The sequence below is a fragment of the Hippocampus zosterae genome, chromosome 5, assembly GCF_025434085.1.
Source record: "Hippocampus zosterae strain Florida chromosome 5, ASM2543408v3, whole genome shotgun sequence".
Lineage (NCBI taxonomy): Eukaryota > Metazoa > Chordata > Actinopteri > Syngnathiformes > Syngnathidae > Hippocampus > Hippocampus zosterae.
In genome coordinates, this window is record NC_067455.1 from 13,757,834 (window position 1) to 13,785,318 (window position 27,485).

The following is a 27,485-nucleotide window of genomic DNA, read 5'->3' on the forward strand; positions in this document are numbered from 1 at the left end:
TCAGTCTTCATTGACAATGTCGGCAGCTGTGGGACTGCACTACCTTGTGAGAGCTGATTATCTCACAAAGTTAGAGGAGAGTACAGCCAACCAACCTCCGGCCATCGACCCGTTACCGCACGCGCGCGTGTACGCACACACATGCCATGATGATCAACAGCCATAATGGCCCCTAAGAGGAACGAAACGAAAATAATAATAATAAAGTAGACACAAGAGTTTATGAAAAAGATTCCCTGCCTACCTTAGTGGGAGACCTGACGCTCATGTATGCGACGCACTTTTGCTGCCTGTTAACTATCGTAGCTCACACGTACGTATTAAAATACTTCTCTCAGCCCGACAGTTTGACATTCTTTGCGAGTGCCATCGGTTAATTATACATGAAACAAACTTTGACTGATAATAATATTCACTCATTCATCTTCCGAGCCGCTTGATCCTCACTATGGTCGCGGGGGTTGCTGGAGCCTATCCCAGCTGACACCCTGAATCGGTTGCCAGCCAATCGCAGGGCACACAGAAACGAACAACCATTCGCACTCACACTCACACCTATGGACAATTTAGAGTGTTCAATCAGCCTGCCACGCATGTTTTTGGAATGTGGGAGGAAACCGGAGCACCCGGAGAAAACCCATGCAGGCCCGGGTAGAACATGCAAACTCCACACAGGGAGGCCGGAGCTGGAATCGAAACCGGTACCTCTGCACTGTGAAGCCGACGTGCTAACCACTGGACTACCGGGCCGCCCTGATGATAATAATAATAATAATAATAAAGCTATATCGCACAGCTCTTATCGCAAGCTGCAATTGCAGACTGATTAGCGCCGACAACTTCCGGTGACGCAAGTCAGGCGCCACTGTAGTTTAAAGGTGACCTGCTTTATTTCATTTTATTTTTTCAATATTTTTTGTGAAAAAGATACTCATATGATGATTGGGGTGCAGTGTGCATTAACACAAAAAGTATATTACTAACATGCACAGAGTATACCTATCAACCTCGGCTAAAAGCTGCCCTTATAAATGATTACGATTCCCCTTACAAAGAAACAAACCCCGTACAACGGTTTACCGCGCATGCGCACATCATGCTTAATCAATCCGACCGTACACAGCGATGAAAAAAACTACGATTGAGGATTACGTTTGCCGGTTTGCCGTGACAATAGCAGCGATCAACGACGGCATTGTCGTTGGCTACCCGCAGTCTAATGTCCTTTAATTTGGATGAGAAAATGTTTTAGGCGTTTTTCGAACATTCACTAACATGAAGGCAATCAATTTTTTGTCTGGTTTTCCCCGCATGTTTGTTTCATTTCACATTTGTATCACATTTTCAACCATATGGCCTTCGCAGCCAAAATCACGGACGGGCAACATGCGTCCTTATAAATCGAATTAAAACAGAACTGTTGCAAAATAAATGAGCCATGAAAGAGGTGACACGTTTTCGAGTAATAAGACATTCATTGAAGATACGTCTGTTACGATGTACAAAAGTTGAAAAGGCAGCATGTATACATCCACATTGAGGAGTCCTGCAGTGTTTACTGCTCTGTGCACGGCAGGCACAGCGACACAACTAGTGACAGTGCTTGGGTCAAACAGTACTAATGATCACAGAAATGCATAGTCAGTCAGTTATTTAGCGCACTGTCGTCAGTGCAAAATGTTTCAGAAGAAACACATTCTTCACAGTGGCTGTAATCTTAGTCGGTGAAATACCGACAAGTGATGATCACACATATTTGTTTCAATACTGTTTATATATGCAGCTTCGCTAGGTTTGTTATTATGCGATCTGCTCGCTGATTTCTTGCTGCTGATGCATGAACATTTTTTTATGCCTTTCTTACATCTTATCTGCGAGTTTATGTCTTGCAGTGTCACTGTTGTTTAATAAGAAGCAGCAGCTGTGTTGATAATACAAATTGACTTCTGTGTATCATAGCCTGGTAGTAAGCACTTTGGATGAATGCAGAGCCCTTTGCATCGCACACATAGTGCAGTATCTCGGGCATATTCCTTTGACACACAGCAAATAGAAAGTAAATATAGAAGTTCAAAATGAACACAGACTCATCGAAACCACAAAATAAAGAATTCAATACCCAAAACGTGAGGATACATCCTTAAGAAACAACATGCAGAAACGAAGCATTCGACTAATAATTGTGCTTTCTGTTTGTGATAAACAATCGTCATGATCGGTAGCCTCTCCTCGGTGTATGGCTCCATCGCTCCAGGCTACGTTGGGCAAAGCACTGAAACAACACCCACATAAATATTAGCAGAGTGATGTGTGAGGCATCAGTACGAAGTCAGGATTAAAAATTACAAAGTGGAAAATAAAGCAGAGGGGAAATAACTGGAAAACATTTCAATGCATCACTTACAACACACATTCACCAAACACAACATTAAGAGGTCCAAAACATGAGTGATATCTAAAATGTGACCCTGTTAAAAAATGACTTCTATTATTGTGGTTAGTTTAAAACCAAAATATCGAAAACACATTTGTACAATGCAGTTTCACAACCACTGCAAATTAAAACCACAATAAATATATATATTCTTATTTTCAACCCTTTCAAGGACAACCCTGTTAGAAAATAACTCCTATTATTGTGGTTAGTTTAAAAACAAAATATCTAAAACACATTTGCACAATGCAATTTCACAACCACTGCAAATTAAAACCACAATAAATATATATTCTTATTTTTAACCCTTTCAAGGACAGTGATCACTACGGTGGACAGCTTGTCATGTTGTCAGGTTACAAGGTGCATGAAAGGGTTAAACTAATATTGAAACTGTTGGATTTTTGGTACACCTCTTATTGGTTTGATTGGATTGCTTAATTAAAGTGGCCGGGTGTAGTTCATGTTGCGGCAGTGTCTAATTATATTCAGCGTAGGCCAGCCGGCCACAAGTTGATGAAACGTAGACTTTGGGTTGTAGACGTGTGTCACTTTCAATCATTACACAACAAATAAAGTCCAAAGTGGCATCAGTGGCTCTGACACATAATCAGGGATCAGCCATGCGGCAGGAAAGTGAAAAAGTGAAAACTAGGTTCAAAGTGAACCGGAGTTACAAATTGGAAATGGGGAACCCTCGCGACAGTGAGCAACACCACCGCAAGAGCGCGGGGTCACGTGAAGAATGTCACAAACCTCCCAGACTGTCGCTCACACCACAGCTTGCGAATGCAAAGGCAGCATTAGAGCATTAATTGAAGTAGAAACACAAATGAGTGGGGAAAGAGTGAAGAGAGTGTGCCCAGGAAGGAACGTTTGTTGTTGGAATCATGTAATATTCCAATTGGGATTTTGGCCCAAATTTTTGACCCAGTAGGCTACTTAAAAAATTGATTTACGATTACGTTAATTACTATGATCCCAGAAGAGGACACTTTATGTTGATAACTTATATGTGCACAAATCTTTATAATTAAGTTACTTTTTTTTTTTGGGGGGGGGGGGGGGGACACGATAGTTCTAAAGTTCAAAAGTTTATAAATCAGACAATGATGGTACTGTTTGAAGTATATGTATTTTTTCCAACCAAAAATGCTTTGCGCTGGTTTGGGGGTATTTTGCTGAGTATTTCACAGGGGGTGTAATTTTTGATAACATTCTAATCCTTAGGTATTTTTTATTTAAAAAAAAACATGATGCCAAGACACTATGCTCTCCTGAAAAGCAGAAATTACCGTGGCAGCGTCTCAAAGTACTTTCGTCCTGCATTCGCAAAAGTCTTTGTGTTGTCCTAATCGGGGACAATCGATTAATTATCAATCTTAAAATGTTACTGCAGTGGTTGTGCATCGCCTCACCAGTTAATAAATGTTTACTGCTCAACCCGTATGGTTTTGTGTTTTTTGTTATTGGAAAGTGTCCTTGGGTGTCTTGAAAGGCGCTTATAAATAAAATGTATTATTACTGATGACGGTGACAGCTTGGGAAAAAAAAACATAATTACAGATAAAACTAATCAAACAGTTTTTCCTTCAACATTGACAGTTCCCTCGTGTCCCCCTCCCCCCAGGTTAAGAGTCTGGGTGTCATCCTGGATAGTATGCTCACCTTCCATTCACATATCAACACCATCACCCGCACTGCTTATTTCCACCTCCGCAATATTACCAGACTTCGCCCTTCCCTCACCCCCCGCACCACTGCTATCCTTGTCCACAGTCTTGTCACATCCCGCCTTGATTACTGCAACGCTCTCCTCTTCGGTCTACCTCAAAAGTCCCTTCATAAAATCCAGCTGGTTCAGAACGCCTCTGCTCGTATCATCACAAAAACATCTTCCCACCAGCACATCACCCCCGTTCTCCAACAGCTCCACTGGCTCCCTGTTCAACATCGAATCAACTACAAACTGCTTCTATATACATATATGGCCATCCACAACCTGGCCCCTCCTTACCTATCTGACCTTCTCCAGGTGCATATCCCCTCTCGCTCCTTCAGATCCTCATCCTCCCTCCGCCTGTCAGTGCACCCTGCCCGACTGATCACCATGGGACCCAGAGCCTTCAGTCACGCTGCTCCAAAGCTCTGGAACAACCTACCTCCGGACCTCCAAAACTGCACACCTCTTTCCACTTTCAAGTCCCGACTAAAAACACACCTGTTCAGAATTGCCTACAACACATAACTCTTCCATTTCCTATGTTTTTATGATTTTATGTCCTGTTTTTATATAACATCTCGTTTACAAATTTTTACATTGTATTTTCTTATTGTTTGTACAGTGTCCTTGGGTGGCATGAAAGGCGCTTTTAAATAAAATGCATTATTATTATTATTATTATTATTATTTTTATTATAATCTTGATGGATTCTGGTCAACTTTTCAGTTCCTGCTATTCATCCAGTGAGTCAAAAGGCCACCCTGGATCATTTTAGCATTGCTAAATATTCTGAGTAAAATTTTACACACAGTTCCCGATTAATGCAAATTGAAACCACAACAAGATATTTACAGTTAAACCAATGTGAACAGCAAACGAACTTGGAGAAGGGCCTACCTTTGAGAATGTAGTCTGTTAAGAGGGCTGGAACCATGTCGCTGTCATCTCTGATCGCATGCAAAACTGAAACGTGATAAATGGGAGAGAGAGAGGTCACTTACCGATGATGCCAAAGAATCCAACTTAATGATACGGGTTGAAAGAAACTTACTTTTGATCAGGGTCTGGAGGTCCTCTATGGATGGAGGACGTCCTTTTTTTTCATAAGGGATGACGGTGGTCAAATACTGCAAATGAAACAACAAGATAAAAAGGTCAATGAGTTTTTAAGGAATTTGCCGATCAAATTTGCCTGATCAAATTCTTCCACGCATATCTTAATGAACCTTTCTTTGCCAATACCATCTATTTTCTATACTGCTTGTCGAGATTATGGTCATGGGTATGGGTATGCTTATGCCAGCTAACTTTGGGTGAAAGTTAGGGTACACCCTGGACTGGTCATCAGTGAATCACACGGCACTTAGAGACAATCATTCATGCTCAATCTAGAAGCTAAAATAACATACAAACTCCACACAGGAGGTCTGCAGCTGAGATTTGAACCTCTGAACCGTGAAACAAAAATGCATTGTCACCAGGAAAAGAAATGTGACTTCTTCCAAACTGTTTCCATTGTTTAACCCTTTTTGCGGACAGTGGTGACTACAGTGGGTAGCTTATCATGTTTTCAGGATACAGGTTATCATTATTGGTGCATGAAAGGGTTGACATTAGCTGTAGACCAGCGTAATTGACCAGGGTGCTCAACCAAAGCTTTAATTAACAGATATCGGGTCAATGTCCCAAGACTCATGACGACTTGTGAAAATTTGACTTTCAGGTGAAATGTCAGAATGGGCCTCAAATGTACCATACACTTTAGTAGTGAACTTAATTTGACTTTGTCTAAACCTTTGAATGCACAAATCCATATTATCAATGCTTTACTTTTCTCATGACTTGCAACAGCTCATGTTGCTCATGACAAGAGCAACAGCTGATTGATCCATGATTGGACCAGTGCATTTCCTGGCTCGATTATTATTTACAGTTGACATCATGAGACCAAGGCAAGGGCTGGCAATTGATCGACAGTACCTCGCCATCGGGAGGCTTCGAACAAGATCTTCCCAGAGGGAAGTGGCTGCTTAACTTAAAGCGGCACAGAGTGTCCTTCGCAGGTTGTTACAGAAATACAGTGAGACTAAAAGAGTCATAGAAAGGCATAGAAGTGAACATCCTTCGAAATGTATTATCCCATACGTGGATCCAAATATCTGGTGCAAATTTTGCCATTGAGCTCCTTAGAAAACACCCAAAAGTACTGGAACATGCAAGAGTTGGACATTTAAAAAGAAATAAAAGTTCACCTCTAATGACTGCAGTGCATTTTAGGTGTATCCTGAAATTGAACCCGAAAGCTTAATACCATCCATCTATTTTCCAGCTATCTTTGGGCAATAGGCGGGGGACACCATGAACCGGTTGCCAGCCAATCACAGGGCACACAGAGACAAACAATCATCTGCATTCACACTCACACCGAGGGAGAATTTTGAGTGTTCTATCAGCATGTTCTTGGAATGTGGGAGAAAACCGGAGTACCCGGAGAAAACCAACGGAGGCCCGGGGAAAATACAAAGTCCACACAAGGAGGCCGGAGCTGGAATTGAACTCGGTACCTCTGCACTGTGAGGTCGACGTACTAACCACTGGACCAATACCGTAACTTCTTAATAGAAATTAACCTGTCGTTCACTGCATCTGCTCCCGAATGTTTGTCGAAAGCTGTTTTGAAGAACCCAGGAGAGCCCCTCCATGCTAAAACGCTGAGGACAAAAAAGCAAAGAGAGGATTAAAGCAACGTAGATGTCGTGGCGACTGGCGAACAAAGCAAGTAGGCCACGAATAATAAACTCACTGATCGGAGTGACTTTGTCGCATGGCCGTGTGACTTTCCCGTCGCCCCTTGAAACTGCTGATGCTTCTTCTTATTATTCTTCTTCAGCGCCTCCCGGTGCTCCTTCTGTCGGTTTTGCACGTCAATAAGCGCAGAGATGAAAGTGTTCTTCACCTCCTTCTCGAAGTCCAGCTCATCCCTGAGAGCCAAATGCTGCACCAGCTCCTCCGAGAGCCTTGTGACAGCGCTCTCCGTCTCCTCCACACGCTCGTTGAGTTCGGCCACGTTCAGTCTTCGAACTCCTGCGCCCATACACTTGTTACGGGTGTGGTGAAACAATGACGACGGATTTTTTTCGAAATATGGTCCCACTATTCCAACAGGATGGCTCTTCAATATATACATTAATCTATGATTGATTGCAGACATACGTGCACCTAATTACATTGAAGTCGATGATTTGCAAAGGTGCCACCGCCACGTTGGCCTCGCTCTCTACATGCCCCAAAGTGCATGCGCAATGGTATATGGCAGTAATTGAATGTACAATATCAATTTATTCGAAGTGGTGTTTGGAAAGACTAGCAAGATGACTTCTTTTTTTAAATTGTGGTTTTAAAATTTATATTGCACTTATATTGAACTGTGTACAGTTCTTTTCTGAAACATTTATTTTGTGCAATGAAACACTTTATCCCCCACCACAATTTTGCTGCTGTAGACTGCAAATTTCCCCAGTGTGGGACAATTAAAGGTTATCTAAGGTAAAATAACTGCTATATTCCTGTAAGAAATATTACGGGACTGTTGAAAATAATTTACATTTCTCAGTGGGCCGAATTAAGAAACGGCGTAGACGGCATGAGACTACTGGACTCATCTTGCTTGTTGAATCCATAAGGTTGACTGAATTTGCTTCTGAAATTTAAGTGCGCTGTCCTCCGATTGACATATGTTTGTAGGGGGTGCGTCTCCTGAAAGTGGTCACATGTGGGGTGTTGTTTCAATTCAACATGAAATACCTTCAACAACCAAGAAGAGTCCAGTTGCTTCAATTCAACCTTTGGGGATTCACATAACCTTGACGACTGAGAATCGACACAAATGTGAAGTCCGGTGTTGCGCCACACTCACTTTCTTCGTAACTTGGACTTCTTCCGGGGCGCTGTACATTCAGAGAGCGCATGGACAGGTCAGGCTGTGAAGGATTGTGCTCTGCTACAGAGTCGGAAGAGTCCTGCATCATCTCCTCAATCTCCTCAATCACCTACACAGTGAATCAACACACACATCAGGCCTGTAATTATCCCAGTGAGAATCATCTCTAAATCCCTCCGTAGCTGTCTTAAGCTGCAGCGTCATCTGCATTTAAAAAGCTTTTATGCGCCACTCACCTGCTCGGCTGTGAAAAGAGGTTCCTCGCCGAGACACGGGACGATGATGGCGTGCATGTCCAGCTGTTCCCTCAGCTCCTCAACTTCAGACACATCTGCCGCGATGTCACTCGTCTGACTCTAAGTAGACGCCGCAACAGGGGGGAAAAGGATTTGATCACCCGTGGCTCGAAGCATGTCTGAGATTTGTCAGATGAATGGAGGAGAGATCTGGCGGGTGCTAAAAGTGGGACACTGTGAGAGGGAGGGATGGAAGGAGGTGTGGAGGGCAGAGTCACTGACCACATTCTCCTCTGGGTTGAATGCGGGCATGTGGAGGGAACGTGTTCGGGATTGTTTCCTATCCATCTCCGTCAGCTGCCCGTGGCTTTTAGTTAAAGCATTCCAGATCCTGTTGTTACACGAAAAGGAGCATCAGATGCTTGTTTTGGCTCCAATTAATGAAGCTGTAGCTTCACGTTATGATTCTCTCATTGTCCACACCGTCATCAAAAATACAATAACTCTTGAAGCGGCACTTGATGTTGTTCAGTTTCTTTCAAAAATTCAAACGATAATAATAAAAAACATTATTTCAGAATGACAAAAATAAAGAATGAGGAAAATAAAGAGAGATAGAGATCAAACATTTATGTGGCTATACTCCATGCTTACAGCATTGCTTCGCAGTTACCACGCCACACAGACACACTTACTAAATATTATAAATAACTATAATATCAGTTTTAGAAGAGATGATTTGAAAATGTTAACACTGGCAGAGATTCATTGAAATGAAGTATTGCATATTGATATTCGCCTCTTTTCTAATTACTGTTGTGAGAAATCATGAACATGAGCCGTATCTTCACATACATTGAAATCACTAATCATTAATAAGATAAGATATCCTTTATTTGTCCCACACTGGGGAAATTTACAGCCTCCAGCAGCAAGAATGTAGGTAGAAAGAAGAAAGAAGAAAAAAACAACAACCACCGTTCAATTAAGTGCAATATAAACAAAAAATGGATAAATCGCAGTGCTATTTACAATTGTCTTTCACATCATTTAATTATTATTTTTATTATCATTGTTGTTATTTAATATATATATATAATAATATACAACAAATATTTCAAAGGCAATTGGCGCAAATTAGTTATTTCAGAAGTAAGTATCAAAATGGTAGCCCTTTGGATTAATCAGTAATAAATAAGTAGTTCTCAGTTTCTAAAAGGTTGGTGATTCCTTGTATTCATCATAAAGAAACATACTGTAGCGGGTTCCCTGCTTACTATGGCCCCTACATACGAACGGGGTGCTGCAAAACTACGCGTTGAGTTTTTTTCCTCAATCTGACTAGATTAATGGGCTAAAAGTGTTTTTCATAGAAAGTACTAATCGTTTTACAACTGCGCTAGCGTGGGCCTACGTACAAATACGTCACGTCGTTAACACCGTCGTAGACCGTTATAATTCTTTTTTTTTTCTTTTTTAGAAATAGCTAAATGTTAGAGAAGATAGTTGAAATTATCGAAAGTGGTATCATAACAAATGACGTCATTTTGAGCGTGCCATTAATTCAAAATACATCCTCAAAATGATGACAAATGATACAGGGCAACAACACTACTCACTCGTCTCCCTGCAGAAACTTGTCCTCGGCGATCACCGTCACCTCGTCGCTGTTACCCGCCGTGGAGCTCCAATCCTCGAAGCACAAAGACAGAATCCCGCTGGAATCGTCCACTGGGTCCTCCGTGGAAGTAGTAGCGCCGAATTCCCCTTGGGAATCTCGGGATCCCTCCTCATCACCATTGCCGTCGACAGCATCCAGGACGTGGGTCTCTGCGGTGGCCAGAGTTCCTTTCGGCGGCCGATCTGCACACAAATTCGGACATCCATCGTCCAGACGAACGGTTGGCGCCTCCATAGCCCCCCCCCGGGAGAGCCTACTGGCTCTGGCTGGCTGGTGAGGGATGCGTGGGGCTGACGATCAGTAGCATCTCCACTCTTCTTCTCTTCAAGCCGGCAGGGAGGCCGCCAGGCAGCCTTCCTGCAGCGGGGCTCAGGCAGCCCGTAGCCGACTAGTGGCCGTTTCACGCCGCGCATGCTGACTGCCAAACAAAACACTTATCAATACGGTACTTCATCATGGGCGCTGCTCACGGCCCAGCAACGCCTGAAACACTCTATTGTTGTTTACAAATTTCCAAACGATGCAAAGTGATGGATGAACCAACATTTACTGGAATTCAATAAAACATAATAGAAGCAAACAAGCATTCCCCCAAATGACAAGAGGCGACAGGAAACGGTCCTATTTTCTCTATACTCAGAGATATTATTCACTATGACATCCATACTTTCAACAATTCAAAAATGTTTCAAATGGTCAAAGAGGACGTTTGTTTTCAATAACTATCTACAGTATGTACAGTAGATAAAGGTTGAGGAATTGACTGAACGTAAATGATCAATGTGAACCGTATCTTAGTTACACACCAAAACATTTGTCTTACTATCATGAAATAAAAAAACACAGGCGCATCACTTAGATGTTTATGATACATTGCAGTATCAAGCAAGGCAAGGAAATTTTTCATCAAAGGACAAATAAATGTGAACGATCGACTCCTGGCTCATGTTGAAGACACACTGCATGCGCAAGGATATACAAACAAAAGTTCAACAGGATCCCGATGGGAAACAACTGATTTGCGTCTTTGTGGAAAGCAGGAGGTCAGACTAATCGCCTTAAAAGTGCTGAAGCTTGTTAACGGTTGGAAAGCATCATCTCACTCCAGGTTTCATGTCTGATGCTTTCAGATTTCTCTTCCAAACTGGTGGAATCTATTAAAAAAAAAAATCAGAAACAATCGAAATCAGTTTTATCAGGCGTTTTTAAGGTCCATATTCAAGTCGTACACATGGGTGAAAAGTGTGTATGAATATTACTGGTGGCAGTAATGCAGGCTCTAGATGTCGTCCCAGAAATGAAAGCAGTCGCCTCCAAATCAGACCGCTGCCAAGAAACATGAATCCTGTAACCAGCCAAAAAACACGAGGATCCTGGAACATAGAAAAATGTGTCAATAAATATTATTTAAGTCTTTTTGGATTGGGGTGAGGAATTATCTGCCCAGAGGTCACATACGGCAGGCCCCGCCCTTCTAAAATCAAGCCTCACAAAATTTTACAGCACCCCAAAAGTTCACAAATATTGATAATAATCAACATTTGTTGGACACTTGCATCATATTTTGGAAAAGAGCCTTTTGGCACGAGTTCCTAAGATCTCTTGGAGGACTTAATGGAGGTCGCAACATATCAAAGATCCAAACACATGATGGCAAAAGAAGGCCAGAGGGAAAATCTGACCTCTTCAAAAGACGACTCCAAATTCATTCCGAAGGCCACCCCGATGAGACCAAATAAGGAGAGTGAGAAGGTCCCCATGGTCAGTTGCAGGTTCAAACGCATCATCACATTTCGATGGCTGGAACAGACAGCAATTGCCTTTCAATTGGACCGGATTCTATCGAAGATGCTTCAAAGAGCATTTAGGGACACTAGTGCACACCTGTCCAGATTGATAAAGATGACACTCTCCGAGTCATCAATCAGGCCTTTCAGCTCCCTGGCCTTGTTGCCCAGCTCCTCAGCCTGCATGGGTCAGTGTGACAACACAAGCGCAAGATAAGAACAAAGCTAGCCTCAAATCCACGGAATGGATTTATTACTGTGGCTGAAGCTAAACACCATTACCTGCATGTAGTAATTATCCAATAACAGTTCCATCTCCTCCGCATGGTCAATCCCCAAACTGCTCTCCTCACTAGAAAGACAAAAATCAACTGTAAAAAAAAGAAAGAAAAGAAAAAAGCTCATGTCAGAATAACGTTTAGCTGTCCATAGAAGGACAAGATCAACATAATATGTAACGCTCAGGAGGTTAGGACGAAATTAGGCTACAAATGTAAAAATCACAGAAACTTGGACACATGTTGAGTTTAAGATACATTTTCTGACTGGAAATGACACAAGAAAATGTTTTAATTCATGCTAAATCATTTCCCATAAATTGTTACATTTGGAAAATGACATCCTGTCCTTGAGAACAATTGTACATGTACTGGTGCACCGGACTTACAAAACTCTGGGGTCTGTCCACTTGGTGAGGCAGAGCTCTTCAATGATTTCGTCCTCATCCAAAATCTTAAGCAGGGAATCTTTAAAAACTTTAATGTCAGTCTCCAATTCGGACAAACTGTTCAATAAACGAAGAGAGACAAATTACACAATGGTATTCACGAAATCCACTTGAAATAGTGAACTTTGAAATTGATGCATGGTTGATGTCATTGATGTCAAGACTAAAACGTCTAAAAATCATGGAATAAGGAAAACCAAATCAACACGTCTTGACAAATTCTATCGCTGTGAATCGCTGACACTCTTTCAGCGCTGCTCAGATTAGTTTCACTTCATGTGTCAGGTTACCTCTTACTGTTCTGCAGCAGTATGTGCAGTTTACTTCGATCAGCAGACAGGATTTTCGGATCCACCAGAGATTCCAAAATGTCCAATATTACTGGTTCAACTTCGTTCAGCCGGGTTTGTAAATTGTTTACCTGTTGATGGAAGCCTGCTTGATTGAGCCTTAGCTTGTTACAAAGTTCAAAGCAAGCTCAAAGACAAAGTCATTGTCCTCACCCTGTGCTGTAGGATGGCTTCCAGAGCCCTGAACTCAAAAGGAAGCGAGTGTGTCTGCGAGGCCAGCTGCGGGGCAAGCTCCAGCACGAGCCAGCGCTCCAATCCCAGCCCACGGAAATCCAACACCAAAAGGCAATGGGGAGTCACGATGGCTTTTAATGACTGCGGAGACAAAAATGGGGGTACATTGAGATGCCATCTGAACAAAAGTCTCCAAAGACACCTTAAATGCTTTGCTCTGACACCACCCCACCCCCCACCCCCCCACGTTGTTATGCTTGCAGTCACTGAGTTACAGGTCCCTTGGTCAGATCTTAATCAGTAAATATTTGCAGTGAGAGGCTCAATCCATAAAAGGGGCTTGTTTAAAAATCAAGAAAGTCGGTCCATGCAAGAGATGCATGATCCGCTGTGTTGTGCCGTAATTTTACGCTAAGCTTCGTGAAGAGCGGCAGAAAGGGGCCAAGAAAAAGTATTCAAGAACTTGAGTAAGTTATACCCACTCGGTCTATTTACAGTAAACTGCCAGTAATTGTCAAGTATTTTTAAAGTAACTGGTAAATAAATTGGTTTAACAATTTACAAGAGAAATTCTGATCTTTATCCTGCAAGAATAAGATCAATATTCAAACTGTTTATGTGAAGAACCCGTCACTGCAGGATTCATTCATACAAGATACAAATCCCAATGATGTCTCTCCACCGAGTTTTCTGCTCCAAGTCCATTCTTTGTCTGCAGGATGGCCGTGAAGCCAGTTTGTCTCTTCCTGTTGTTGCCTCTACTGTTGTCCGACCAGATATATGTGGAGTGTGAGTAGTAGTAAAGTTGAAAAAAAAATTGCAGTATTGCAACAGTTGAAGTGAGGCACTTTTGACTCATTTCCTCTAGGCGAGTGCGACTGCAAAAGAAACCGCGAGGAAAACAGTCCTACCTGCAACAGCCACGGAGCTCTGGTGTGTGGCTCTTGCGAGTGTTACCAACCTTACCTTGGACAATATTGTGAGATCAATCAAGAATTAAGCAATGGAAGAGATGAGAGGTTCTGTCGCAGAGGACCAAATGCCCCATTGTGTAGCGGTAGGGGAACGTGCGTCAAAGGTGACTGCCTATGCCACAGTCAAGAAAACCCGAATGAACGATACACGGGAAGGTTCTGCGAGTGCAGCAATTTTGATTGCCCATATCACAACAACAGGTATGTAACCACAATGAACCCTTACTTGGTTTATTATGTTGCTATAAAAGCTAGAAATCTCTTTTAAATATTTTATTCCCTCTGCAGGATTTGTGGGGGTCACGGCAGGTGCGAGTGTGGACAGTGCATTTGTGACAACGACTGGAGTGATGAGGACTGTAGCTGCTCAATCGATACAACTTCTTGCATGGCATCGAACCAACAAGTGTGTAACGGTCAAGGGATGTGTCAGTGCGGAAGCTGTCATTGTGACCCACCATATGTGGGCCCCACTTGTGAGAATTGCCCGACTTGTTTGGGCGCTTGTCAGACTCACGCGGAGTGTGTGGACTGCCGGGCGTTCGGAACAGGACCCAAAAAAGACAGGTGAGAACTAAAAGTCTATCACCATTCTCGGATGTGACTTTTTCTTAAGTCTGTCTGAGTGTGTAATCTGGTTCACAGGTGCGAGGCCGAGTGCAACGACTTAATTCTGACAAAGGTGGAGAGCAAAGAGGATATCCAGGCACCGTGTAGAATGATTAGCCGCGAAGACTCTTGTTTCTTCTACTTCAGCATCTCCCAAACCCCCACAGGGACACACTGCACTGTGGCGGCAACGAAAGAATGTCCACAGTGGAAATGATCCACCAGGATCAAGAACTCCCTGCATTAATTTGGGGCTTCTTCAACATTGCATTACAGATCTATCAATATCTTTTCTAAACATTTAATTGTGTTTCATTTATGGCAGTATGTAGCGTTAGGCTGTAATATGTACTTCTCTAGGGGGTTATATACCTGTAGAGTTGAACAAAAAATAAATAGCAAAGTGAAATATAATATTAAGGGTGACTGATGGTTTTTTTTTTTTTGTGAGGAGATATTTTGTCAACAATTTTAGCATACCTCCATTCGTAGGATAATGCAGTTGTTTCTGGTGGTGAGGCTGCTACTGTGCTGAAAGCGAAGGTCCCGTGCCTGAAGACTTAGCTCCTGGCAAAGCTCGTTTTTCTTCTTCTCTACAAGTAGAGAGAGGAGCAAAAAAAGCATAACCGTCAGTTAATAGGTAACAACAATGGAATTTTTGCTTCAATTTTCAACACTTAGAGAATTGTGGAAACCACAGGTGAAACAAACAAAACCAAACTAGACCACAAAGCAGAACACAAGCCAAGTGTCATATCACAGCTCAAATGACAGTTTGTTATCGTTACCTATGCTGGAATAAAAAGTACTGGAACTACAACAACAAAAATCCTACAAGGATACTGGTACACCACAAAATGAGACAGATCACAATTTGATTAGCATTTTTTTTTAGCTTTGTAGTACATACCCTCATTTTAAAAAATGCACATTAGGTTAATTTGATATTGTAAATTGTGTGAATGTGTGATTGAATGGTTGGTTTGGTTGTGCGCTGTGGTTGGCTACATACCAACCTGATAAAACTTGGCCTGACATTACAAGTTCAACATAGAAAATGGGATCAAGATGGTCTACCAAGCCAGTGAGCCAATTTTTAAAATGCTGGTTTATTTATCCGCAAGAGTGGCACACAAACCAACCTCCATTGATTACAACAAAACAGAAATGGACCTTTTTTGTTTAACACTTACCAAATGATGTAACATTTCCTTCTTGGTCGAATCGCATCTGTGAGATAAGAGAAATAAGAGGTGATTCTGACTGAAACCGATTATTGTTTGACCGTCTGTCTAGAGAAGACAGCTTACCACAACAAAAGGTGGCGGCACAGTGGAAATTGTAGCTTCGGTCATGCTGTGGCGGACAAAGGACACTGCTAAAAGACACAGACGATATTAAAAAAAAAAGTGAAAGTACAAGTGAACTGGTTTAAACACTAAGATAACTGGCTCTTTTCTAAAACACACATGTATTGTGTACATTTTTGAGGCATTTATAATTGCAGTGACATTTATACATTTTAATTTTGAAATGTTGTGTCAAAATGTAAAGTGCACAGCGTTGAATTGAAATGTACAAGTGTGGGCTGGCACAGTCTCCATCTTCCAAGTGACCATGAACAGGATAAGCTGTTGAAAATGGGTGGATTGATATGTTACTGAGCACCCAGATACTTTCATATACTGCAGTAAGCATTACAACATTCATGAGCAACAGGTGGCTCAGATCTTCAGGAATAACAGGTGTTGGATCAGCAACATTCTGATTGCTAAATATAATTATACAACTACTGCTGCATTATAGTTGATGTGCGACTTCCCTTTGGCAAAACCATACACGTCCAGTATACAGTATGTGAGGAACAAAAAATTTGATCCGTGGACCGTTTTTTCTTACCAGCCCATGATGCTCCTCCTCTTAGCAGGTTCTTGTTTCTTGCCAAGACAATTGTATTTCGTCTTCTCGACTTAAGCAGTAAATGACAACAAAGCACCTCAGGAGTATCGTCACTGTTGTACATTGGTGGCACTGAGAGCCTTGTGCAGGAGCGCATGGCACGACCAACCATGGTACTAAGGACTTCATTTGCTCCCTTATAGGACAGGGGACCAACAGAGGTTAAAAGGCGCTTTGAATTCAAGTGTCCCCTGAGTGGTGGATACATCCTTGGGCAGCGCATACACATAGACAACAGCATTCTGTGTAATTTCATCTGCAAACTACCTTAATAATCAAGACCATGTAAAAAACGACATGGAAAAGTAATTGTGGATAGCGTGAGGCACTAGCCCACCATAAAAAGACACAAGATCGAGGTTTTGAACATCTTAAGGAGCTCGAGCAGGTGGTATCTGGTCCACGGGAAGTAATGATAAAGAGCTCGGTTGGAGGCAAAAAAAATAGAAAATAGCGATTTGTTTTGCTACCCTGTTTCTGCCATCATTGTGTATTCTTCATCACGTGACCGTCACTCAGTAGAGTACTTCGTGTTATGCTAGTTAGCAGAGCAGCTAATCAGTAACACTATGCACTCTGTGCCGAGTTATCCAATTCAAATCTTAATGACAACGACGTCAAACACAAGAAAGCTTCACGTCGCTAAATACAAACTCAACTCAACTCAACTGAACCACACACACGACACGATATCAGGGTGCTTATAAAGCGGTTGGCCGGTGAAAGCTAAGGAAACAGGACGTGTCCTACCCATAATGCACCGCGAGGAAGCCAAAGATATTCAGAGAATGTAGATCATACCCCCAAAAGCTATAAATTAGTATGCACATTTAAATGTTATTATGACACATTCATTTTTTAAATATACATTATTGACTATTATCAATGTGCTTCGAAAGTCCAATGTGGGTCGTGTGCGTGCGTTAAAGCGCAAAAGCTTCTATCACTGACCGTCATACATCATCAGCATCACGAGGAGGAGGATGCTGCGGGGGGACCGCAGTCGACCCTAATCCACCTCGTTTCAATTTATTTTCACTCCTTTTGTCCATTTTCGCTGGTTGCTGCGATTCTGCATCATGTTCCCATCGTGCTGCTCCAAGCCGGCGAACAGCGGCGGAAAGGGGACCTCCATGGCCAAGCTCCTCCTGGGGGTGTTTATGGTCTACATGGCCCACACTGCGTGGCTGCTGTACGGATTCCTCAACACTAAGTCCTGCGATGAGGGCCGAAGGGAGGACTGCATCACCTCATACCTGTCGGCCAGACCTAGATTGCAGGTACCTTTTGTGCCGGTAACTCCACATGGGTATCCCTAAACCCAGACTCCCCCAAAATATTTTGTATCATGTCTTTTTGTTGTCCATCCAGCTGAGTGTGTTCACCTGCCTTGTTCCAGACAACAGTCAGCTCAACCTGGCTCTGAGAATTGATCCATTTGACCCACGCTCTACATTCGAAAGGTGGGGACACAATCGCTTTGTATTACCTTACTGAATATACACAATTTGTTCCTGTAACTGTATCTTTTGAGAGGGGGAATAGGGAACACAATATGATGATGTTAATTTGGCAATGGTATACTGACCTGTATTTACTGGAGGGCAAAATTGTGAGCAGTTGCTTTATTTTTTGGGTTATAGTTTATAGTGTATTATATATGAACTGCATTATACAGAGATCTATTTCCAATATTTTACTTACTGTACAGCACTCCTAATATCAATATAAAAACGCAGTGCCATTCTAAACCATTGCAGTACATATACTGTATGTTGACATTCCAAACATAGAGTGAACATGTTTGTAGTAGATCTGATTGTATGGGTGCACTCGATTAGAATAAACTGCAGTCACTGTTGACCAGTCACAATATTGTAATACACGAACGTAAACGGAATATATTGAACAAAATATCTTAATGGGCTGTTTCAACTACCTGCTGAGTTGTGTTCATCTGTGCATGCAGGCAGGTGAATGTTCTCCTGCCGGAGGAGACTCGAGCCAATGGCAGCTTGTATGCGGTAGTGTACATCCACAAGGCCAGCGTTTCTCCTTTGGATGATAGCCGAGAGGTGCACCATGCAGCTGTGCTTACCACCCACATCAGCCCTGCAAACACTGAAGGGCATAGACACACACAGAAGGTACACTCACTTTGCTTCATCTTCTCAAGACATGAGTTCAGATTTTCACAGTGAGTCCTGAGTTGTTTTTTTTTTCAGGATATGAGGCGTTCTGACATTTAAAAAAAAATTATTAATTTTTTTACTTGTGAGCAGCGCTGCATGATGGCAACAAACTTAATTCAGGTCACTTTATAAAAAGGTGTATTTTGGCAAATCGTGAACAGTTCATTCAAATTAGAGTCTTCAAAATGTTTAATGCCTCTCCCAATTTAAGTTTGCTGTCAAACTACACATGGAACAAAGAGAATTCCACTTTGTGTACTTAAAACCAATGTGGCTCCCCTTTATGACTGTTCCTCCGTATTTCTTCACCCAAGTATTGGTAAATCGTTCTTGGCCATTATCAGCAGCAGGCTGTCTTCTGGTGTAATTCCCCAACCATTTAAACCTGCTGTGGTGCAACTCTCGCTCAAGAAACCTGGCCTTGCTCAAGATGTATTATCAACCTTTCGACCAATTTCCAAGATGTCTTTTATTTTAAAAAATCTGGAAAAAGTGGTGCTCCTCCAGTTAAGATCTTTCTTGGATGAACATAAGGTCACAGAGGTGGTCCCGTCAGATTTTAAGATCATGCATATAGCACAGAGTCAGCCCTGTTAAGAGTTTTTACTGACAGCCTCCTGGCAAATAATACTGGAGACTGTATGTCTGGTTTGTTGGATTTAACTGCAGTTGATCACAATATTCCATTGGCTTGTTTGTAGCATCAGGTGGGCATTCGTGGTAGTATCCTTGAGTGGTTTAGATCTTATTTGGCTGACAGAACATTTTGTGTTATCCTTGGTTGCGCTGAGTCCCATACTGCTCCACTGTCGTATGGTGTTCCACATGGTTCAATTCTGGGGCCTCTGATGTATTCATTATATCTGCTCATTTCTTGAATTTCAATGACATAAAAACTTAAGTTATGGTGTTTGGTCCCAGTGGCTCTTGTACATCCCATCCTATGGACTTGGGCCCCCTGGTTGTACAATGATTTTAAACTGGAGAAACTGGTGTTAAATCCATCTTTTTTTCTCTTGGACAGTTGGCGATGGTAAAGCTTCGCCTTTCTCAACAGCATTTTGAAACAATAATATCATAAATTACATATATAATAACCATAATGCCCATTTCGTTACATCTCGGCTGCATTAATGTAACACACTTTGTTTGGCCGTCAGCCAATCCTCCATCAAACGCCTCCAGTTGATCCAAAATGGTTAATGCTAACATATAATGGAAAACACCATTGACAGGCTAAAGATTAGCATCGATGATGGGTTTTTTAACAAATCAATTTCTATGTGTATGTGTGCGTGTGTGAATGTGTGTGCGTGTGTGTGTGTGTGTGATTTAATTAGAGCTCCAAATTAAGGCATCCTGTATCCCACTGGAGACCCCATTTGTCAATCACAATTATGTCAGAGGACTTCACCTTCACCAAAGGAGGACTCCCCAGTGACATGCGCCGCTATGTTAGAATGTAAGTCACGTGATCAAATGTAGTAGAGTGGTGCTCTATTTCTGACGGCCATAGAACACTTATTGGACTGAAAGAAGGGACAAATTTGCCATGCGTCAATGCATCCATTGAACTTCAATGTTCTGTCAGCTCACAGGAAGGAAGACGGATCCTCTACCTTCCTCTGCTGCTCATTGATGAGCTCAGCTTCAGAATCCGAAATCTCATGGTAAAACCACCTCACAACATACGCTACTCACGAAAATTTGGGGATATTCAATTTTCAAAATGTAGTCCAGGTGTAACCTTTCCTGGGAACTTAATCTGAGCTTCTCTAAACTTTGAATCAAACATGTCCAACTTCTCTATGTTTTTGTCCTTTGTCTCCTAATTCTTGAACAAAGAGCTGAATGTCAAAGTTCTCAACAGGTGTCAGTTTTTTTAAATTATTATTTCCAAGGAGATCCATTTTTATGCCCCTTTGATGATTCTTCTAATCTCTTTGTGGTGCAGTGCATTGGCGCACGATTATCTATGCATACTTCTACAGGAGATCAACAGAAGCACCACCCATCTGCCACTCACAGTGTCCTATGAAGGCATTTCTCTGAGGAGATTTCGATTTTCGATTCATCTACAGGATGTGGTTTATTCCCTGCGGCAGTTTGGTGAGGATGAATCGAGGAATTTGCTGCTCAAATTAGGGGAAAGTTAATTAATTGAATGACTCAAATAATCCCATTACAAAAAAAGTTGATGCAAGATCTTCACCTCATTGGGATAATTTTTCCACTCAGACTAATGTGGTCGTGGAATCACAACGACGATGTGTAGATATTGGCGCCATGACAGTGAGCCAGTAGGAATCAGTCCGTGAACGACAGTGATTAGCCAAATTTCAGGGTTATTTCACACCTAAAAAAAAAAAAAAAAAAAAGAGTACTTCTGTTATTAAGAGCCCTGTAGGTAATAGATCTCGCATGAATTTAGGTGAGGGTTTTTCCCCCCCTAAAATTGGATTATTAAAATGAATTGATGTGCATAAATAATTGGTTACATGAGTTATTCAAAATGAGACAATTTAGAAATATTAGTAAAATAAAGTTTTATTAAACATTTACAACAAAATATTCTTATTTATAAAATATTACTATAAAAGACCTACTGCATCTTTTTATGCTTGAAAAAATCCCAAATTGTGCACAGCCTTGATCTGTAGATTAAAAGTGTGTTACGTACTTCTCTTTGTGCATGCAGGCTTCTCCGAGGAGTACATTGATGAGATTAAAGGGACATTGGTGGGCTCTAATCTTTACCTGTTAGTTTTGACCGCCCTCATCACAGCCCTGCAAGTAAGACTGTGCGTCCACTTCGATGATATGATTAATGCTACGTTTTTACAATGAGGTTTAAAGACCATCAGCACGGTGATCTAGTGGCTAGCAGCTTTGCCTCACACCTCTGAGGTTTGCGGTTCAAATTCCGACTTGTCGTGAATGTTAGGATAGGACAACACCTGCGTCGCTACTGAAAACATGTGCCATGGAAACTAGATGGACATTTAAAAAATGTTATTGTCCTCTAACTTTCGCAGCTCATTTGTGAATTTCTGGCTCTTAAAAATGACATCAGCTCCTGGAGGAAAATGAAGAGCATGGCAGGAATGTCCAGGAAATCCGGTAAGAGGCTGTCGTACACAAGCACAACCCTTATATTTCGGAAACAAGAAAGGCAGGGTGCAAAGCATTGCATTTTGCACTCTGTCACAACAGTTTTGTGGCGAAGTCTCTGCACGTTGCTGATATTCCTGCACCTGCTGGAGGAGACCAGCCTGCTGGTGCTACTTCCTATTGGGCTGGCGGCATGTGTGGAGGTATCACAAAGTATATCACGTCAGAAATGACAAAACATGCAACATAGAATAGACCCCGATGTGGTCTCATCAGGTGTGGAAGCTGTTGAAAGTATTTCGGATCAACTTGCACTGGAGACGACCGTGTGTGAGTACTGAGACAAACACATTCACAATACCATCCGTGCAAAGTGACATGACAATCAGTATATGGTCTCTCCGTGAAGGTGAACAAGCTGGATGAAGAAGAGCGGAGGACTGTCGCGTTTGACACGCAGGTGCTTCTATCTGCCAATGTCATGATTTCATATTCTTCGTTTCCATTGAAATACTTCACGAGTGGCGTTTCTCTCCAGGCGTCCACGTACTTGTCCTACTTGGTCTATCCTCTGTGTATCAGCGGAGCTATTTTTTCGCTGGCCTACTTACGCCAAAAAAGGTGAGTGGTTGTTGTACTTCTACTCTGCCTCTTCATTTGTATTTGGCGCAATATTCTAGTTGACTTACACAAGCCACTTGGGCATGTCAAGCGCTCTTATGTAGTTCACTGATGGGGGGCGTTTATCCAGCTTTATTTCTTAAATTAGTGCATTAAATAATTTGTTGTGGATATATTTTAAATAACACTAAAATAAATAAGAATTAGAGTGATTACAAGTTTTACAATAAAAAGAATCCATCATACATATTTGGGGATTTATTTAGTCAAATAATGGTTTGGATGATTTATTGTGCATAATAAAAGGAATTATTTTACCTATATGTTCAACATTTTTATTTTATTAAATAGCAGGCGTTGTGCAATTATCATTAATAATTGCCATGAATTATGAATAGTTAATCAAATAAACAAATTATATTTTGGTATTCGACATGTACTGTCTATTCCTTTTATAAAATAATTGAAATAAAATCTATAGATTTATAAACAATTATATACAATATCAAGAAAATTCAGAATGAATTATATTTTCTGTAAAGTAAAAAAAATCACTCTGTGTGCGTGTGGGGTTTATTTTTTTTATTTTTTGTGGCTGTTACGGTGTATTAACACATGAATGAATTCCATTTTAACAGTTACTTCTCCTGGATGCTCAACAGCCTGGTAACTGGTGAGGTCATTGAATTGTTGTGTTATTTGTACATATTTCAATTTTCTTACACCTGCTGAATTCATAACGTCTGTACAAGGAACACCAGAACCGAAAACACAGATTGCATCCAGTGTTGAGTTGCACTCTAAACTATTTGCACAGAAATCTGTCAGCCCCTGCAAAACGTCTACAGCTCATACCAACAGCGTGTTTCGCTAAATTCTAAATATGCTAAGCGTGTACTTTTGAGACGGCACTGTTCATTAATAAAGGTGGCATTTGTGGCGAATGTGGGGAAACTGCATGTGATATTTGTTGTGTTGCGCCAACACTAAACTCGTTTTGCTTGACAGGAGTGTATGCATTTGGCTTCCTCTCGATGGCTCCTCAGCTGTTTATCAACCACAAGGTGAGTCCTGCCGTCCAACCTTTGACGATGTGTTTCCCGAGCGCCTTCAACTCAAAACGGATGTCATGTTGGCTTTTCCGATCAGCTGAGATCTGTCAGCCACCTGCAGGGGGCGGTGTTGATGTACAGAGTGAGTGGAATGACTTTTCCTCTTTCAGAACATTGCATTTCATGCAAAGATCTCTATTTTTTTCATCTGATTCAATTTCCCTTTGTATCAGGGAGTGAACACTCTGATTTCAGACCTGTGCTCCTGTGCTGCCGCGTTTTCCTCATCGGAAGCATTCTTGTCCTCTCACCAACTGTCCTTTTTCAGAGATGAGCTCTTCTTCCTTGTCTACCTCTACCAAAAAAGGTAGTACACACTACTCTCTTTTACTTTTACAATGGGACTGCAGGACCATTAAGTCATGCACGGCTGTGTGCCAAAAAACAAAACAAAACAAAAACAACACTAAGCAGGGGCCAATTGAAGCGATGCAATTTTGGAGAGTGTGCTCAAGGAAGCTGAGATGGCGAGAATGGTTTTACACTGGAATCTTTGCAATAACCCAAAGACACTGCAGACTGAATGTTCATAGAGATAACAGTGAAGATTTTCTGTCGTCTTATCTTGTCCTTCACCATCAGGCGTTGGACCCCAAAGGCCAGAAGATCCGAGTGTGGCTCTCACAGCAAGAAAGTCAAGACTCAGTGAGCATCTTAAACAAGTGAGATGGTGAACTCGGCGACAGCGGCTTCTGATCCTTTCCCCTTCCAATCTTTTCTTACACACTTTGCACTTACAGCATCATAAATATATCCAGTACACTCGTAATATCTATTTGCTCTGTTGCAGTCTGCTCCATATGCAGGGTGAGCGAAGCTATTTTCATTCGTTCATCCCGGTCATGCTGCAGTTTAAAGTGGGCGCTTATCCTGCCAATTACTCCCTCCCACACTCTACTATTGCTCATGATGTTTATTTATTGCACATTTTCATTGCAAAAGTAAATAGGCCGGATGCAAACTGCTGAATATGGGGAGAAATATCATGCTCGGAAGTGATTTATGAATGTGATGAACGTATGTGGGGGGGGAGATCTTGCCCCAAGTGGAGGAGTTTAAGTATCTTGGGGTCTTGTTCACGAGTGAGGGCAGGAGGGAGCGAGAGATCGACAGGCGGATCGGTGCAGCGTCTGCTGTGATGCGGACGTTGTATCGGTCTGTCGTGGTGAAGAAGGAGCTGAGCCAAAGGGCGAAGCTCTCAATTTACCGGTCGATCTACGTTCCAACCCTCTTCTATGGCCACGAGCTATGGGTCGTGACCGAAAGAACGAGATCCCGGATACAAGCGGCCGAAATGAGTTTTCTCCGCAGGGTGTCCGGGCACTCCCTTAGAGATAAGGTGAGAAGCTCGGTCATCCGGGAGGGGCTCCGAGTCGAGCCGCTTCTCCTCCACATCGAGAGGAGCCAGATGAGGTGGCTTGGGCATCTGATTCGGATGCCTCCTGAACGCCTCCCTGGTGAGGTGTTCCGGGCATGTCCCACCGGGAGGAGACCCCGAGGAAGACCCAGGACACGCTGGAGAGACTATGTCACCCAGCTGGCCTGGGAACGCCTCGGGATCCCCCGGGGAGAGCTGGAAGAAGTAGCTAGGGAGAGGGAAGTCTGGGCTTCCCTGCTAAAGCTGTTGCCCCCGCGACCCGGCCCCGGATAAGCGGTAGAAGATGGATGGATGGATGGATGGATGAACGTATGTGCATGCCGTGTCTAATGGACTTCACTTTGATTGTTTGCGCTTGCATTTGATGAATAAACAATTATGGTAGAAACACATTAGTGTTTGTCCTTAAGTTCAGGTTGCACAATGCCTTAGGTGAAGTATACTTTTGCAGTTATGGGTACAACAAATTTCAGTTATAATGCAGGACAAATGTTAGAATGTCAAAATTAAGTGTGGATGTAGTTAGTGACTCATACTTGTTTTTCGTTGTCGGCACACACAACATTGTTCTCGCTGAGAGGGTGTCATCATGCAATGCAAAAGAGCTGGCACTTGACTCGAGCAAAGAAAGCAAACAACTTGTCAAATAGTCATGAAGCACTAGGCAAGCTGTGCATGCTGAAGAAACACCAACTTCGTTTGACAAATGGATGTGGCTTTCATTGGACAACGTGACTGACAGCAGAACGGCACGAGACAAGTATCAGTGAAATCAAACATCAAGGAATGTCGCACACATGCGCTGCAAGACAACATTTATGAAATACTTTCAGTTGATTGCCACTACGGCAGATGACATGGGTGGAAATGTGATGAAGTGGATTTGTACCAACAGAAACCCAACACATACACACGGCAGGTTGGACAGACTTACATGAGGTGAGTCAGTGCGGTCAGGATGCTGCTTGTCCTCGTTGTCCTCTCCCTATTCTTCTCTCCGGGTGAGTTGTTTACGCTGCGGGTCGAAAGGTTATCAGGCTTTATACAAAAAATTTATTCTTGGCACTTTTGGTGCTTGATGGCTGGCTAGAGGATAGTTTAATGACAGAGGATGAAGTGAGTCGATTGTAAAGATGATCCAAACCAAAGTGAGCAAGCTCCAAGAGTGGAAAACGGACTCTACCTGCAATAGAAGCATTTCTTTGATGATCCATATCAACTGTCAGCATCCCATGCTATGGATAGCAGGAATTTTGCACGGAATAACCTGTAAATTTCAAGGAAACGTGGACATTTTTAGTTTAAATGGTTGTTTGGACATAAATGTGTAAGCTGAGTGTGTGTAGGCCAGGGCAGGGTTGTCTGATATTGAGAAATGCATGGGGATTTTGGAAAACTAAACTTATGTGTCATCCATCCAAACCTTGTCTGTCTTCTACTTGCAGTGCTGTTATTGAGCTGCTACGTGTGCAGCTCTTCTCTCAGTAATGACGAGTGCAATTTAAGCACACAGGAATGTCAAGCACCTCTGGACACTTGCATGACAGTCGTGGACACTTTAGGTACTGATCTAATAGATAACAAAAGCGCCGTGACAAGATCTTGTTGATTATTAGTGTGTTGTTGCAGGTCACATGAAGGCCATCGTTAAGCAGTGTGCCAGCAGGGCCACATGCAACGGAGCTGCGTCTACCGCTTTTGTGTACTCTGATGGAAATGGGAACGCAGTCAGCTGTTGCAACAGTTACAACTTGTGCAACTTTAGCGGAGGAGAGGTCGTTCACACCCAAGAACTTGTTTCTTTGCTGCTACTGCAGGAACAATACTGTGGTCATAATGAGGTCAAGTCACACCGACATTCGACCGGGGTACTTTGGTTCACAGATCACTTGATATTTGTGTGAAAACGGTTTTAGGCTTTAAAAAAATATACACTGTAAATAAAATGAATGCGATGAAAATCAGTTGGTACAAAGGCAACCGAGCGTTCTGTATGACAACAGTTACTCTGCTGCACAAGCTACTACATTACATGCCATCGATAGCCTCAAAATTGTCACGTCCCGTGTTTGCCAGCAGGGGGCAGGCCCTGTTGCCACCTACACACCTGTCACCCATTGGGGACTAATTACACGGGCTTTATTTGTGCACTCTGGCAGTTGACTTACTGCCGGAGTATTCCACGCCGTGCCAATTCTCTCGCTTACTACTAATTCCATTCGTTGCCTTGAAGCCTTGTGGCTGTTATTGCGCGTCTTTATATCCGCTCGTGTGTATTTCTCCATCCATCCATCCATCCATCCATTATCTACCGCTTATCCGGGGCCGGGTCGCGGGGGCAACAGCTTTAGCAGGGAAGCCCAGACTTCCCTCTCCCTAGCTACTTCGTCCAGCTCTCCCCGGGGGATCCCGAGTCGTTCCCAGGCAAGCTGTGTGACATAGGCTCTCCAGCGTGTCCTGGGTCTTCCTCGGGGTC

General features: G+C 42.5%; 4 protein-coding genes across 4 annotated transcripts; 2 read left to right on the forward strand and 2 right to left on the reverse strand.

Annotated features, from left to right (window-relative positions):
• Positions 1–1,455: 1,455 nt before the first annotated feature.
• Positions 1,456–10,398, reverse strand: fez2a (fasciculation and elongation protein zeta 2a). The gene is made up of 9 exons (XM_052065773.1): positions 9,954–10,398; positions 8,617–8,725; positions 8,335–8,454; positions 8,075–8,207; positions 6,962–7,242; positions 6,789–6,869; positions 5,210–5,285; positions 5,056–5,121; positions 1,456–2,272 (listed from the first exon to the last, which is right to left on the reverse strand). The coding sequence occupies exons 1-9, from the start codon at positions 10,247–10,249 to the stop codon at positions 2,256–2,258; spliced, it is 1,179 nt and encodes a 392-aa protein (XP_051921733.1). The 5' UTR covers positions 10,250–10,398; the 3' UTR covers positions 1,456–2,255.
• Positions 10,399–10,629: 231 nt separating this feature from the next.
• Positions 10,630–17,511, reverse strand: mrs2 (magnesium transporter MRS2). The gene is made up of 12 exons (XM_052065764.1): positions 16,536–17,511; positions 15,947–16,014; positions 15,830–15,866; positions 15,117–15,229; positions 13,033–13,194; positions 12,820–12,950; positions 12,470–12,586; positions 12,085–12,154; positions 11,900–11,982; positions 11,698–11,815; positions 11,275–11,388; positions 10,630–11,169 (listed from the first exon to the last, which is right to left on the reverse strand). The coding sequence occupies exons 1-12, from the start codon at positions 16,849–16,851 to the stop codon at positions 11,110–11,112; spliced, it is 1,389 nt and encodes a 462-aa protein (XP_051921724.1). The 5' UTR covers positions 16,852–17,511; the 3' UTR covers positions 10,630–11,109.
• A 15-nt stretch (positions 17,512–17,526) lies between these two features.
• Positions 17,527–24,661, forward strand: LOC127600873 (lipid scramblase CLPTM1L-like). Its single transcript, XM_052065758.1, has 17 exons — positions 17,527–17,875; positions 17,967–18,058; positions 18,565–18,742; positions 20,128–20,249; positions 20,379–20,457; positions 20,779–20,896; positions 21,486–21,580; positions 21,823–21,907; positions 22,001–22,101; positions 22,175–22,228; positions 22,308–22,358; positions 22,437–22,519; positions 23,158–23,192; positions 23,528–23,583; positions 23,669–23,713; positions 23,805–23,938; positions 24,214–24,661. Exons 1-17 carry the CDS (start codon positions 17,675–17,677, stop codon positions 24,278–24,280), a joined length of 1,596 nt encoding a protein of 531 aa, XP_051921718.1. The 5' UTR covers positions 17,527–17,674; the 3' UTR covers positions 24,281–24,661.
• Positions 24,662–24,945: 284 nt separating this feature from the next.
• LOC127600899 (prostate stem cell antigen-like) lies at positions 24,946–27,086 on the forward strand. The gene is given in 4 exon segments (XM_052065788.1): positions 24,946–26,010; positions 26,455–26,571; positions 26,639–26,818; positions 26,821–27,086. Coding segments are annotated over 4 exon segments (366 nt in total). The 5' UTR covers positions 24,946–25,967; the 3' UTR covers positions 26,847–27,086.
• The last annotated feature ends 399 nt before the right edge of the window (positions 27,087–27,485 follow it).

Excerpts from the sequence above, each read along its gene's own strand:
- fez2a (XM_052065773.1), bottom strand. The coding sequence starts at position 10,249 with ATGGAGGCGCCAACCGTTCGTCTGGACGATGGATGTCCGAATTTGTGT. Across the intron at positions 8,208-8,334 it reads CTCTTTTCACAGCCGAGCAG|GTGATTGAGGAGATTGAGGA; the intron begins GTGAGTGGCGCA and ends TTCACTGTGTAG. Across the intron at positions 7,243-8,074 it reads AAGTCCAAGTTACGAAGAAA|GAGTTCGAAGACTGAACGTG; the intron begins GTGAGTGTGGCG and ends GTATGGGCGCAG.
- mrs2 (XM_052065764.1), bottom strand. The coding sequence starts at position 16,851 with ATGAAATTACACAGAATGCTGTTGTCTATGTGTATGCGCTGCCCAAGG. Across the intron at positions 12,951-13,032 it reads AAGCCATCCTACAGCACAGG|GTAAACAATTTACAAACCCG; the intron begins GTGAGGACAATG and ends TTCCATCAACAG. Across the intron at positions 11,983-12,084 it reads TGGATAATTACTACATGCAG|GCTGAGGAGCTGGGCAACAA; the intron begins GTAATGGTGTTT and ends TGACCCATGCAG.
- LOC127600873 (XM_052065758.1), top strand. The coding sequence starts at position 17,675 with ATGTTCCCATCGTGCTGCTCCAAGCCGGCGAACAGCGGCGGAAAGGGG. Across the intron at positions 17,876-17,966 it reads CGGCCAGACCTAGATTGCAG|CTGAGTGTGTTCACCTGCCT; the intron begins GTACCTTTTGTG and ends TTGTCCATCCAG. Across the intron at positions 20,458-20,778 it reads TCAGAATCCGAAATCTCATG|GAGATCAACAGAAGCACCAC; the intron begins GTAAAACCACCT and ends ATACTTCTACAG.